Source organism: Rhipicephalus microplus, chromosome 4 (assembly GCF_043290135.1).
Source record: "Rhipicephalus microplus isolate Deutch F79 chromosome 4, USDA_Rmic, whole genome shotgun sequence".
Lineage (NCBI taxonomy): Eukaryota > Metazoa > Arthropoda > Arachnida > Ixodida > Ixodidae > Rhipicephalus > Rhipicephalus microplus.
The window spans coordinates 154,457,812-154,473,409 of record NC_134703.1 but is presented as its reverse complement, the minus strand read 5'-3'; the positions used below and the strand labels follow the sequence as shown (position 1 = coordinate 154,473,409).

Sequence of the window (15,598 nt, the reverse complement as noted above, 5' to 3'; positions counted from 1 at the left end):
ATTTACACATGATTCTCTCATTTCCCTATTAGAAAAAATATGTGTAGACGCACAGCAGCAGACCCTAACGCTTACACTGGCAGTGGCGTTGACGCTCGCACTCATCATGGCATTGCGTAGGTGAGGAATCTTGGCAGGCGCTAAGCACGAAGTGATTCACCGGTGTTTTTTACGGGAACATGTCAATCGGTGCTAAAGGACGCTGACAAGCGGAAGACTCCGATTGTACACAGAAACCCGCAGTCGTCTTTATTTTCATTTATTTTTCGACAACAAGCAAGAGAAATATCCCACCAGCACTACGTTGGTACGTTAGGGATATATATATATATATATATATATATATATATCCCTATATATATAATATATATATATATATATATATATATATATATATATATATATTATATGCGAGGTGGCCAGTGAGTGGTTGTGCAGCCCGCGCAAGTAGTTTTTTTTTTCAGTCAAGACAGCAGACGCTGCCTCCTATGGCGTTGCGAGGAGAAAGAAGGGGAAAGTGTAGTAGAGAGGGGGAGGGGTTGTGTGTTCCCAATGATGGTGTTGACGCCATTGGGAGGGGATGTCTAGAGGAAAGAGAAGGGGGAGCGAGCTTATGCTAGCAGACGCGACCTGTGTCGGCATTGGGAGGTGAAAGAGGGCAAGCATAGCAGAAGAGACAAAAGGGGCGCACATGCGCTGTTCTGATGGTCTCAATGGATTGAGCTCAACCATGAGACGCTTCTCACTTAAAAAAAAATGGCATTGCCCACGTAGTGGGAAGCGATGATATGCGATGCACGAGTGGCATGTCACTTTAAAATCAGCACAACATTACAAAGCGAACGTAAATTATGTCGTACATGACCTCGATGTCATGATTGTCATGTTTGCACGTGTCATTTACCTTCGTCGTTTATTGACGTCACGTGATACTAAATTTGATATGTGTGGAGCAAGTGAAACAACCGCGAGCAGGCTATTAGCGTAGCATAAAGTCATAATTTACATGACAAGCATATCACGATTGTCATGTTCTAACCTGTCATTTACCTTCGCGGTCCATTCACCAAGCGGAATACCGAATTCGGTATATGCGGAGCGGACGAAACGACCGCGAGTATCATGTAAACGACCACGAGAGTATCGTGTGAAATGACCACGAGTGTCATGTAAAATATGTAGTCATATTTTATGTGACACCCATATGATGATTATTATGTTTGGATGTCATTTACCTTCGTCGTCTGTTTACGTCACATGATAGCAAGTTTTTCATGTGTGTATATATGTTGAGCTAGCGATATGGCCGCGAGTGCGCTATGACCGTATCATGTAGTCGTGTTTTACATGACACGCTTGTCACGATTGTCATAATTGGACGTGTGATTTACCTTTGTGGTCCATTGACGTCTCGTGATACCAAATTTTTTCCATGTGGAGCTAGTGAAACAATCGCGAGCACGCTACGAGCGTAGCATGATATGGATATCATGATTATTGTGTTTGGACGGGTCATTTACCTTTGTCGATCATTCCTTATCCACAGAAATATTGAGGTTTCTTATCCACGGAGTGTAGCTGGTAATATAAAATAATACTATAGCATTAATAAATGGTAGCTGGTATCGTAAATAAACTTAACAAGAGATAGAAGGCGAAGGTGGTACTGGCCTACGCGCCTACTTCTATCTATGATGCCGTCTTAATCGAAAGCTTTTATGAAGGCGTGAAATCAATAGTGAGTAAGGTAATACACCCTAAACTATACTGATCGGAGACTTTAATGCAAAGGTATGAAAGAAGCAGACTGTAGGCCACGCATGAAGGGATTATGGCATCGGTAACAGTAATGCCAGATGGAAGTTATTAGTAGATTTCACTGATCTCAATAATTTAAGGGTCTTCAATACTTTCTACCGAAAACGAGTGTACTGTAAGTGGGCACCGAGAGGCTCGTTCGCTGGATTTCGTGCCGGCCGGGTGTGCCCCCGCGATCTCCGATGACAGCGCAGCTCTGGCCGACTGGCTCGTCCTACGCCATTTCCTGACGCCGCAAGAGTTCTCACTGAGTGGTGCTCCATTCTCAGACTCTTGTGACCGAGTACATCTTTACTATTTTTTCCTTACCACCATGTGGCTGTCCCGGCCCCTCTCTCTATCTATACCTTTGATTCCTCCCTATCTTTTTAATTCCTTCATACCCCCATCCCTCGTCAGCGATTGCTGAGTTGTCCACCCCCCTGAGAGACAGTTACGGGGCCCACTTTTAACTTCTTTTCGTTTAAGAATCGCTCCCACCCACCGAAGAGACCTAATGGCGAAAGTAAGAGCGAAATATGCTTTGCACTGAGTTGCGGATGTGGAAGATGTTAGAAAAGGTGCAGTGCAGTGAGTATAATATAATGGTATTGTCTCGAATTGAGAGAGAAGTAAAAACTAGAAGAAAGAATGACAGAAACTTACATGCAGGAAGCCAATCAATGATCTAGCGCTGTGAGGAAAAGTACAGGAGTTCAGAGTCTCGCTGCAGAACAAATGCTAGACTGCTATCAAGGAAACCGGCCTTAGCGCTGATGCAGGGAATGCTAATACGACAAGTATCGTTCAGGAGTGGGCAATAGAAGTTGGAGGTATGGTAGTTGGATAGGACACTAGCAAGGTGTTTCAGGGAATGAAGAACGTCATTAAGAAACGTCAAAGTATGAGAGCCCCTACAACAACTGAAAAATAGAACTGGCAGGGGTTTTGAAGTTGATCATTGCGCGCAAAGTATCAGATGTAAAAAGATATAACATTGAGAAAAATGAACATGCTCTAAAGGAGGGTGGAAGCGTCAAAGCGGTGAAGAGAAATCTTGGCAGGCGAAATCCATATGCATGTGTGCACTCAGGGACAAAGACAGCAGAGTAACCACCAATATGGAAAGGATAGTTGAAGTAGCGGAGGTGTTTTATGGAGGTTTGTACACTAGCCGGGACAACTACGGCGATAATCTAACAACTAGCAGTACACCTCATGACATTCCAGCAGTAATGACCGAGGTGAAGGTAGCCTTGGAAAGAATTCAAAAGGAGGCACACCTGCTGGTAAGGATCAGGAAACATCTGATCTGCTGAAAGGTGGAGGACAGATTCACGCAGTAGTGGAAGGCACGAAAATTCCAACCACATCATAGTCAGTGCCACTCATTTTGGGCATTTCACAAGGCATTTATTTTCATGGTACAACATTCAGACGCTGTCATGCTGCGAATGATTACAGTTAGCCTCCTCTGAGGCTATAGCTACAGATCAAGGGTAAATCCGAGCCAAGGTTAAGTGTTTTATCATACCACAGTTACCTGCTATATGTGCTAGTGATGTGACCCCTGAAATAGAAGGGTGAAGATGCAATACACGAAAAACCACTTTAATATTCATATATTCCTTCGTTAGTAGAGAAATGTTAAGGGTACCCAACTAATTAGTCTTTTCTTGAGGCTTCTTACCAGTTCCAATCCCACGGATTCTTCCTGCAAGAAAAAAAACGAACATCAACTGTTCTGCCTGCAGAATGAAGAAACCCTAGAAATGCATTGCTTCGAATAAAAATTGAGTTATAGCTTTACTCGTTTCGTATGTACCCGCAAATATAAAAGCTCTCACGCCAGACGTTCAGTGGGTGAAAGTTTTTTAGAACCACCGGCTCATTTTTGCTACGACTGTTGATCTTACAGTAGTGCTGACACTGCTGAGAGCTTACGCCGTGATGTTACTCCCCGTGACAAAAGCTTGTTTATAACATAACTCACTATGGTTACTAGATGCTCTGAGTAACGCTGTATGGTTTACATGTCGGGATATACCCAATAAAATGGACGGGAGCACGGATGCCATTACAGTTCAAATAAATCTATCCTTCGGATACGTTACTGGAGGGCCGTACGGGTTTTTTTTTGTTGTTGTTGTTGAGGGCGAGATTTTGTACATTTGACGAGGACTTTACATAGTGCAAGTGGGATGCTGCGCTACGTAGTCCGGATTCAGTGAAACAACTATTCGCAGTCTAACAGGCTTACGACGTGGCGGAGAAGCTAGGCCGATTTGTGAACACGTGAGAGATGCCCGCTACATGTTCACGACCAGATGGACCTAAAGAAAATTTCTCTATACCGTACCATTTATAATATTGACTAAAATATACCTAAACTACTTAAGGTGCCCACTTGTGAGATCCTTTAGCTTGTGTGTAGAAAGATAACAAGCACGTCGTGCATTCCGTTCTGTGGCTCCTCGTTTAAACAGGCTGTGGGCGTCATGTAATAAAAAGATGTAGCAGCTTCTTTCTGAGATTAGTACTGGCTTAGCTATTGTTTTTCTTTTCTATTTCAGCGTTATTGTCACAGAACGAGCGCTAAAAATGGGCGCGCCGCCAAATTCTTGCGATAACGCGCGAAAGAGACGCCGCGATGTCGAAAGAAAAAAAAGAAAACAAACATCCAAGGCTCCCCGGGGCGCGCGCTCTCCTCTCGAAAGCGTGGCTTCGCCGACGAACCTCCTCACCCCACAACGGCGATCGAGCAAGCGCTGGAAAGTTCCAGAAGGAAATAGGCGTGGTCATACCGAGCTGAGTCATCTGCCGCGGAGGGCGTTCCAACCGTCTCGCCCTCTTCCCAGCCTTCGCTGCGTATCACGCCGACGAAATGATGAGAACCTTCTGGAATGTCGCGCGGAAGGTATTTAACCGAGCAGCGGAAATGAGAGAGCAGGAGAAGACGGAAGTGAGCGCCAGAGCGCGAAGGGATCCCGCCGTGTAGTCGGCGAAGGTTTTGTTCGTAGCGGCAAAGCAGGAGATGAAGAGGATTTCCACCTGAGGGGTGAAGGCTCAGCTACAGGCAAGAACGTGTGTTTACCGCTATCGAGCGAAGACGCGTAGCAACAGCTGCGTGTGTGAAGCCGACGTGTTTCGGGCGAAGAAGTTTGAAGCTTGGAGAGTGGCCCATTGAAGACGGGAGGTTTCCTGGAAGAGAAACTTCAAGGGCTGCGGAACGACAACAACGCTGGACTTTGAGTGAGTGATTCTCGGAAGAGCATCATCCAGACGTTTGTTCCAAGAACTTTGGACTGAATAGGTTTTCTATCTCTTTAGTCTTTAAGTGTCTTGGTTGTTCAATGCATGCGACTGCATTCTAGTGCGTATGGTTGTCTGTGTCCGTTGTTTTGAGTGTGGCTGATTGTACTGTGTAGTACGTTGTTTGATTGGTGACGTATTGTATGTAACTATTGTGGAGTGTGCATTCTTGTGTATTGTTTTCGATCTGCCATTTTTGAGAATATAATATTTGTTTTGTTTATCAACTCTCGGCTCTGACTTGTTCTTTGGGCCACAACCGGCGTCCACTGGCGCGCCAAAAAGGACCGCTCCTGATTGTCCACGCTTTCGTGGTGCGGTACGGGGGGCCAATACTTCGGCCCTTGGAATTGGCCCGGCGATCGCCTCCCTAAATAACGGAACCTGTGTGACAATTAATCTGGCGTCCGCGACAGGACCTTTTGGTGCACAGTGTGTCCAAAGTAGTGAGAAAGAGCCTCGAGTTGTTGATAGTGCTATCGGAACGATTTTGTGTGTTGTTCAGTGTTCTCGTTAACGAGTGCAGGGGAGTGTTCCGATAGACTGATTTAGGCAGATACTTTCTACACGCGGCAAGACTTTATTTGTGAGACACCATGGATCTCGAAAAGTTAGTAGCTCTTGGTGAGAAGATGGGTCTTTCTGGCGCCGAACTACGGAAGTGGGTAACCCAGAAGGAGAAAGAGGCGGTGGAGAGAGATAGGTTGGCAGCTGAGAGAGCCAAGGAAGAAAAAGCAGCTGAGTTGTAACGAGAGAGGTTGGCAGTTGAGAGAGCCAAGGAAGAAAAGGAAGCTGAGTTGGAACGAGAGAGGTTGGCAGCTGAGAGGGCCAAGGAAGAAAAAGGAGCTGAGTTGGAGAGAGAGAGAGAGGTTGGCAGCTGCGAGAGAGAAGGAAGAAAGAGAGGCAAAGGAGCGACAGCTGAAGGAAGAAAGAGAGCAACAATTGAAGTTGGAATTGGAGAGAGAAAAGTTGGCAGCTGAAAGGGCGAGAGAAGAAAGAGAGGCAAAGGAGCGACAGCTGAAAGAAGAAAGGGAGCAGCAGTTGAAGTTGGAGCTGGAGAGAGAAAAGCTGGCCGCTGAGAGGGCGAGAGAAGAAAGAGAGGCAAAGGAGCGACAGCTGAAAGAAGAAAGAGAGGAAAGGGAACGGCAGCGGCAGCACGAGATGGAACTTGAGTGGCTCCGGTTGCAACAGCGAAGTGAAACTTTCGTCCAATCTAGAGTTGAAAGCAGCGAACGGGAAGATCATGGCTTCCGCTTGAACCCAAGCAAGCTGCTCGTAGCGTTTGATGAAAGGAAGGACGACCTTGACGCGTACCTTCACCGCATCGAGACGATTGCGAAGAGCCAGAATTGGCCGGAACATCAATGGGCAACTGCTTTGAGTACTTGCTTGAGTGGTGAAGCGCTCAGTGTGTACGGTAGGCTGACGCCGACCGATGCAGCCAACTATGCAAAGGTGAAAGCTGCTTTGCTGAAGCGATTTAGATTTACCGTGGAAGGATTTCGGGACAGATTTCGGACAGGAAAGCCAGCTGATGGCGAGACGGCTACGCAGTATGCCGCCCGACTTTGCCATTATTTCGACAGATGGATTGAACTTTCCGGGACAGCGCAGGAGTACGATGAACTTAGAGAGCTTCTAATTAGAGAACAATTTCTTACTAGTTGCCACCCAAGCCTGTCGCTATATTTGAAAGAGAGGAAGGCTGAGTCACTTGAAGGAATGCTTGAATTGGCTGATCAATTCCTGGAAGCGCAAGGTGGCACTAATTTGGCCAAGCTCAAGAAGGATTGTCCCGATGATTCGAAGAAATTGGCTCCGGAAGAAAAGAAGCGTGCACCAGAGAGCATTACGCGATGTTTTCTGTGCAACCGAGTGGGTCATCGCGCGAAAAACTGTCGAACGATCTTTACGAGCCCTACAGCAGTAAAATGTTTCAAGTGTGGTCAGACTGGGCACAAAGCAGACGCATGTCGAAACGGAGTGAGTCAAACTCACCAGGTATCCTGTGTGCAAGCGGCACCAAAATCTGATAATAATGCCGTCACTGATGGATTCGTAGAGTTGAAGAATGGGGAGAAAATTCCTATTGTGGGTGCTGTAATGTCAAAACAGCTAACCGGTGTTACAAAAGGAATGCCAACGCTGCCTGGAAAAGTTGCAGGCAAGAAGATTACGGTTCTAAGAGACACCGGTAGCTCCACGGTTATCGTGCGGAGAAATTTGGTACGGGAAAGTGAGTTGACAGGCCGAACGAAACCTGTTTGCCTAATTGACCGTACGGCTCGGATGCTTCCCGAAGCAGAGATTGAGGTTGAAACCCCGTATTTCAGCGGGAAGGTTACTGCTTCATGCATGACGTCCCCCCTTTACGACCTTGTCATCGGAAACATCAACGGGGCGCGAGGACCGAATGATCCGGAATGTTTGGGAGAAGACCTTAAGATAGAGCCCTCGCCAACCCAACGGCCGCGAGATACAGTGGAGGAGCAACCCGTGACGGATCCCACTCGAGCCCAAGGTGAAGCCGCGGTGCAAGGGACTATGAATGATAAGATGATCGTGTTGAACGAGTTCACGGGCCGGGCAACTGGACTTACGTCGGCACGACCTCAACCGACCGACAGTGCAAAGGAGACGGAGTTGGCCAGCCAGGCCAAATGTCGGGACGTGAACAAGCGGGTGAATAATCGGGCAGGATCGGTTGAGCGTCATGACCCGTTAGCAGTGTCGGAAGTGACAACGATGGCTGAGACGCCGCCTCAGTTATCGTCGTTGGAAAGGGCTCGCCGAAAGAGAACAAGGAAAAACAAGAAGAGATCGAGCGAGCACCGCAAGAAGGGGCGCAAGCACCGCTCGGAATGCACCGGATAGGTGTCGAGGTTGAATCTGAATGTGTTTGGCAGTGCTGAGTGCCATATGTTGTGTTAATGTCCTTGTTGTCCTGTGTCGCAACTGTATGTTGAGTGAGTCAAAATGTTTGTTTCGGTAATGTGATGTATAGTAATGATGTGAGTATAGTAATTGTTGTAATGAGAGAACTTTATACATTTGTATTGTTTGGAATGTGTGATGAAGTGTTGTAGTCATGTACCTGTGGCTATATTACATGTGTCGTGGAATTGAATTACAATGTACAGTTGTATTGAGGATCTATTGTGAATGTGAAGTGTCATAAGCGACGGTTTGTGTTACAGTCTTTCAGAGTGTGTGTTGACTGTTCGCACTCGTTTGTGTGGTTTGGAATATTATGAGATAATATTTTTAAAGTGGGGGGCAGTGTCACAGAACGAACGCTAAAAATGGGCGCGCCGCCAAATTCTTGCAATAACGCGCGAAAGAGAGCTGCGAGGTCGAAAGAAAAAAAAAGAAAACAAACATCCAAGGCTCCCCGGGGCGCGCGCTCTCCTCTCGGAAGCGTGGCTTCGCCGACGAACCTCCTCACCCAACAACGGCGATCGAGCAAGCGCTGGAAAGTTCCAGAAGGAAATAGGCGTGGTCATATCGAGCTGAGTCATCTGCCGCGGAGGGCGTTCCAACCGTCTCGCCCTCTTCCCAGCCTTCGCTGCGTATCGCGCCGACGAAATGATGAGAACCTTCTGGAATGTCGCGCGGAAGGTATTTAACCGAGCAGCGGAAATGAGAGAGCAGAAGAAGACGGAAGTGAGGGCCAGAGCGCGAAGGGATCCCGCCGTGTAGTCGGCGAAGGTTTTGTCCGTAGCGGCAAAGCAGGAGATGAAGAGGATTTCCACCTGAGGGGTGAAGGCTCAGCTACAGGCAAGAACGTGTGTTTACCGCTATCGAGCGAAGATGCGTAGCAACAGCTGCGTGTGTGAAGCCGACGTGTTTCGGGCGAAGAAGTTTGAAGCTTGGAGAGTGGCCTATTGAAGACGGGAGGTTTCCTGGAAGAGAAACTTCGGCGAGGTTTCATGGAAGAGAAACTTCAAGGGCTGCGGAACGACAACAACGCTGGACTTTGAGTGAGTGATTCTCGGAAGAGTATCATCCAGACGTTTGTTCCAAGAACTTTGGACTGAATAGGTTTTCTATCTCTTTAGTCTTTAAGTGTCTTGGTTGTTCAATGCATGCGACTGCATTGTAGTGCGTATTGTTGTCTGTGTCCGTTGTTTTGAGTGTGGCTGATTGTACTGTGTAGTACGTTGTTTGATTGGTGACGTATTGTATGTAACTATTGTTGATGATTGATATGTGGGGTTTAACGTCCCAAAACCACCATTTGATTATGAGAGACGCCGTAGTGGAGGGCTCCGGAAATTTCGACCACCTGGGGTTCTTTAACGTGCACCCAAATCTGAGCACACGGGCCTACAACATTTCCGCCTCCATCGGAAATACAGCCGCTGCAGCCGGGATTTGAACCCGCGACCTGCGGGTCAGCAGCCGAGTGCCTTAGCCACTAGACCACCGCGGCGGGGCAATATGTAACTATTGTGGAGTGTGCATTCTTGTGTTTTGTTTTCGATCTGCCATTTTTGAGAATATAATATTTGTTTTGTTTATCAACTCTCGGCTCTGACTTGTTCTTTGGGCCACAACCGGCGTCCGCTGGCACGCCAAAAAAGGACCACTCCTAATTGTCCACGCTTTCGTGGTGCGGTTCGGGGGGCCAATACTTCGGCCCTTGGAATTAGCCCGGCGATCGCCTCCCTAATTAACGGGACCTGTGTGACAGTTATGATGCATATAAACACGATAATTTTTATGCATTAAGGCATAACGCACCTTTTAATTTCCAGACAGACTATTCCTAATTAATTCTCACGTAGGTGGTAAGTGTGCATGCTTCAATGAACAGTAAAACGAAGAGACTGCATGTCACCCTAGAATGCTTATCTATATTAGGACTTCCCCTCTTTTTGTGAGCAGCAATAAATGAAGCGGGAAATCACTGTACATGTTCGTTTTCATGTTACCGTAAGTTTTGTGTATTCACGACATCATTCTCTCAATTTTTTTGTTATCTCTACCCATTTGAAGATAATGTCACAATCAGTAAACGTCGTAGATGAATTGTTTTTGGATTTGGTCGTTTTTTCAGTTCATTGATCACCGGTAGGTAATCTATGGAAATGTACAATTCTTAAAACCTGCTTGCTCTCCAAGTTGCACTAAGGTAATGATTGAGGCTGAGTTTGTACAGGACAAAGCGTGGAGCCCTCAAAATCCCCCCTTTTATTACCGCTTTTATAGCGAGGGTCCTGTTTCGGCATTGCCTTGATGTAGTAAACGAGTGCTCATTGGTCAGTTTCCGCTCTTTAAGACACACGTACTACGTAACACCAACTGGCAGAGAGAGTGTGTTGCAGACTCGCCGTTAGTAAAAAAAAGTTTCTTGACTTTTTTTTCTGGTAGTCATGACGTGTGACGTATATGACTCTCGTAAAATAGGCACGGCGGCCCTCTTTGGGAGTGCCTTATACTCTCCTCTGACAGTGATGTAAAGGACAAGATAATAAAAGTGCCTCTATTCAGTAAATCTTATACGTTGCATGTCAGGGCCAAAGAATTTCACAATATTACCTAAAAAGGACTGGTGCTGTGATTCTTAAGTCACTATGGGAATGAGTGGCACTAAGCCGCACCGTGAGGTCCGAGATAATGTGCTTGTCTCCTTGCTCTTGTGTTCGCCACATTGTGTTCGCCACATTGTGTTCACCACATTGTGTTCGCCACATTGTGTTCGCCACATCGGTATTTGATGTCCTGGTGAATCTATCACCAAGTTGACGTAATAGATGGATGATTATGTGCACCTCTCATTTAACATATTCTCTGTTGTGTCAATTGTAAGGTGTGTGCATTTGCTGTTTGGTTGATTCGACTTCTACTGTTAGCCCTATGCGAAGTATTATTTTTTGCGATGTACATCAGTGAAAATCAGAATGTATCCCTGAACACTGTTTTGTACTGCATGTTGGATGCTCTGAACATAAGCTCAATAAATTTTTCCTACGAATAGCACAAATTTCACTCGTCTTCCCACTTGTTGCTTAGAATGTACACGTGGCTTTGCTTATGGCTGCGTTTTGGGTTTTGCTTAAAATAAAAAAACAGACTGTTGTGAAATACGTGAATCGATTTGAATCGGGGAACCTAAAATATTAAGGTAGTCAGGCGTAACTGCTGAGCTTTTTCCGCAAGTCCGTCTTGCGCCAGAGCGGATTCAGGCTACACCGAGTCAAATAAAGCCACAAGAACGAACACTAAAAGAATTTTTGCACTACCATTCATTCTCATGCTGGCTGAAGCGCCTGTGTCGTACATTCCGTACACTAGAGCCATAGATTCCTCTAGTGAGGAGGAGTAGCAGGACAAGAACAACAAGACAGAAAGCAGAGAGGTTAACCACGCACATGCCCAGTTTGCTACACTACGCTGGATGAATGGGAAGGAGGAGTATAAAGATGAGAGGGAGAGAGTTTATAGCAAACTCTACGGTCAGGATTACCCGAAAGGACTAACACACACACACACACACACACTTCTTTTAAATAGAGTGTGGCTGCTCACGGAGCTAATCCAGGTTCGCGTGCACATAAACACTCGATAATGTGCAAGACGCGATGACCACGGCAGTATTGCAATCGAGAGCATGGGGCCTGTTATCAGAAGGTTGGAAGTTTGGTTCCTGCCGGTGAAAAAATATCTTTTCTTGCAGTTTGCTGTCTTACATCTATAACGTATTTACTACAATAACACTAAAGCAATTCAAATTAGGGTTACCTATTTATTCTTTGCTGCATTATCTACTGGCTCTTTTCGAAGTTGGGTTAAGTAAAGAAATTGGCCCTTAAGGTTCTCACTTTCTTAAAAAGTTAAAATGTCCGTAATAATATTCCAAACAACCTTCGGGCCGATTTTGTTCAATGTGCGGCGGTGAAAAAGCAAAGTGCGCCGCAGAGAATACTACGGTGTGAGGTGCGATCACTGATTGTTAGTTGTTGGCGCTAATACTGTGATCATGGTGCAGGTTTTCGCCTGCTACTTTACGTTAATAAACACCCTTCAAAACGTTGAATGTTGACGCATTGATCTCTAATTGTTCTAGTCTTCTATGTCTCTCTTTATGCGTGTGAAATTTTGGCCTTTGCCCAATCACGGTACATCCTAAACATTGCGGAATGATGTCCCCGGTGCCTCAAAAGCCTTAAATCTAAAGTAGCCGTCATCTTAGAACGCGTTCATTGATATCCCATTCGGAATGGTAGTTTTTTGGCAGTCACAAGTGTTGTAGCACCTTCGTAACTTGATTGGTGCCTATGCATGGAGTTTTCACATTATTACCGACTTTGATTTCGCTCACGTAGTTTGAACTGAGTAGTTCAGGCTCGAAGCCCTCTGCCACAACCACTATGTTAATAAAATTATCAGTAATTACTGCCATTCATCTCTTACTGGATGCACTATGCTTTGTTGTATACTGATTCTTTCTTTGCTCTGCCTTGATGCCACGGCTCTCTTTTAGTGGTTCGTTGACCATGTGCGCATTATTATTGTGTAGGCAAAGTTCCCAGTTTCTTATCAGCTTTCACAGGTAAACGAAACCTGCGTTATTTATTGAGGTAGTTATTTCCACTTACTGATATAACTAAATAACTCTTTAGTAACCTTACAAAGGTGACCTGGAGCTCTTCTATGTGCTTTTCTTCCCATTTTAAGGGGCACTAGAGACATCATTTTTGCACAAACTCGTTCATGTCCAGGATATTTTTTTTTGTTTTTTTTTTGTAAAGAAGTGCTTTATTTTTATTGATCGATCTTGTTCTTTCTCTCTCTCAGTTGAGTGTGATCGTCCGCTCACCAGCCAATAATCACATTTACCTTGACGATTACTTCAATTTACTGTATATGCCTAGGTAATGCCAACCAAAATACAAGGCAAACGATTTCCTTTTTTCACCTCCGTTAAGATTTTCACATCTCACCTACATACTTCTTAAACCACCGAAGATGGTGAGAATTAGGGATGGAGGGTCAGTTTGGCTCTGCGAACTTCGCTAACGCCTCCCGTCTGTCAATGAACGTTTGTAAAATCGGGCACCGAATGCTACAACTAGAAGCGAGGTTACATAACGAGCATCACAACTGCCGATGTTTTACGTTTATTTAATGTCTGTATCCCTTGGTTTGCTGCTGAGCGTTTATGTGGCATGTTCGTCTACATCGGCCCCTTTGTGTGATGTCAAGAATAGATTATCTAAATATCGCAAGCTTTCTCACAAGCGGTGAGCGACGATAACAAATGGTACGTCAAAATCTGTATAACATGTTACAAAAATACTAAGAAAATATTCACACACTTCTTAATGAACGAAAGTACGGCTTTTGTTGATTTGAATAGTACACCTATTAAATGTATTCCCCCAACAGGCTGAGGGTCACTGCATGCTTCACGACATTTCATTGCGAAGAAGTGAAAGGCTACTTTACTTTTTTCCGGATCGCTTGCAGGAATCCGCATAGATCTTATCCCTGCAGTAGTCACCGCACAGTTTCGCTACTTTCAAATAACAAGTCGTTTGTGAATAATCAATATTTTTGTCACGCACGAACATCTCGCACTTTCCTTTCCCTGCAATAAAGAAAAAAAATTAAGGCATATACCCGGTATACGAAATATGAGTTGATTTCAGAAAAGAACGAATTGACCTTAGAAGATGCTGCAAAAACACATACAAACATATCGTCTAGTCGTCTTGGAAACGGCGTGCTTCAGACCACTAAACTGTCGAACAGTTGCTCTACAAGTCGCAATATTCTGCTTGGTCTTAGTTCCATCAGAGCGACAAAATCTACGCGGAAGTGCACAAAAAATATTTGCATATCTCCACGAAGTGAATCATTACGAGTGGACCGACCCGTGGTTATCGTATGATTGAGTAACCATGCTTAACCTGAGCGTTGGCCATTGTAGTGTAAATTTAGTGAAAAAATATAATAAAGAGTTTACGAAGAAGTGTCATTTTAAGTTCCACAATGTCTATGTTGAAGTTTCCGACTATACTATATATCTCACGAGCTTCTTGCAGCATTGTAGCAGCTTAAGGCTGCGCGGCATCGGTATCCCGGTGCACTTCAAAAAAGTATGCTCAGGAGGTACGTACTTTTGTTAATCTAATTACTACTATAAGTGCTATGGTGCATGCTACTACAATTTGAAACCAACTAGAAGATCTTCGCTTTAGTATCGTAATTAGTTTTTTTTTTTACTTTTCACCAACGTGGTCGATAATATAGTTCCTTGCACACTCACACATTATGGTGAAAGTATGCGATAAATCTGTCAACTGATTGAGCACTGATTTAATAGCATTCTTGAAAAAGATGGGAGATCTTTATTTCATGCGGGCAAACAAATGCAGGCCAAAAGTTACCGCCCGCCACTTCCCGTGGGGGGAACTCAAGTAAATGCTTCGCAGGGGGGGGGGTATTTTGTCATTGTTCAATAATGCGGTAAGGCATGGGAAAGCCTAATTGTTATTACGTCTTTACAATACTTACTTATGAAGAAGCGTTGCCTTCAACGTCAAGCAAAAACCAAGTAAAGACGCCCTTGAATTATTTGCGGACGCATGACGGTTGTGCAGCGCCAGCCATCATTTTTTTTACTATAGACAAATTCCACTGGACTTAGGTCACGAAATTGCAGTGGCGCTGTCTTGGTAGGCAAAAGGCTCTCTGCCTACCGCAGTTTCTGCTGGGCTTTCAATGGTTTGTGTGCTGTTCTCAGTCAAGCAACGAGAAAAAAAAAACGGTATGCCGACGAGCTGCGTCGCGGTTGGATGTGAGTCGCGTCTAACAACTTAGTTTTGTTTGTTGGCGCACCTCGCAGCCGTCAGCGTTTATAGCGGAAGTTACGAGCAGACGTCGCTATAGTTTTACCCATAATGTCGACATCAGCCTACCTGTGTTTACAACATAGAATGCGTTTATAATCAGTGACAAGCTAAGAATGAAAAGTAAAGTGTACCACAGTCCATTCGTATTATCAACGCCTCCTAGTTTATTATGCGCGTCCAAGTGCGGCCGCTCATTACTATGAAATAAGATTCACGATGAACCAATGGCAAATTCAGAATGGCACCATTCACGACGAGAGGCGATGTGCCACTGCACCAAGACTATCGGGCGTCGATCTCGTTTTCTGTGGTGTTTTTAAATGCGGAGCATTTCTTTGCGAACTTCAGCGACATTGAGCGTATCTATCTATCTATCTATCTATCTATCTATCTATCTATCTATCTATCTATCTATCTATCTATCTATCTATCTATCTATCTATCTATCTATCTATCTATCTATCTATCTATTTAGCCGGCCGCCTACGACTTCTGCTCTCCTGGACGTTTAGCTCTGCTGGTAGCTCTCCTGGCCGAAAATGGTATCGATACCTAACTTGAAATGGTATAGCATGACTGTATGACGAGTGTATTTGACTAGTCATAACATGAAAATCATGACATGAATG

General features: G+C 45.0%; 1 protein-coding gene across 1 annotated transcript in view; it reads right to left on the bottom strand.

Moving 5' to 3' along the window:
• Positions 1-3,387: 3,387 nt before the first annotated feature.
• Positions 3,388-15,598, bottom strand: part of LOC119171488 (uncharacterized) — a 58,830-nt gene continuing 46,619 nt past the window's right edge. Inside the window, exons 5-6 of the mRNA XM_075893781.1 lie at positions 13,561-13,702; positions 3,388-3,511 (exon numbers count right to left, since the gene is read on the bottom strand). Of these exons, the coding sequence (XP_075749896.1) occupies positions 3,484-3,511; positions 13,561-13,702 (170 nt within the window). The 3' untranslated portion in view covers positions 3,388-3,483. The remainder of the gene's footprint in view (positions 3,512-13,560; positions 13,703-15,598) is intronic.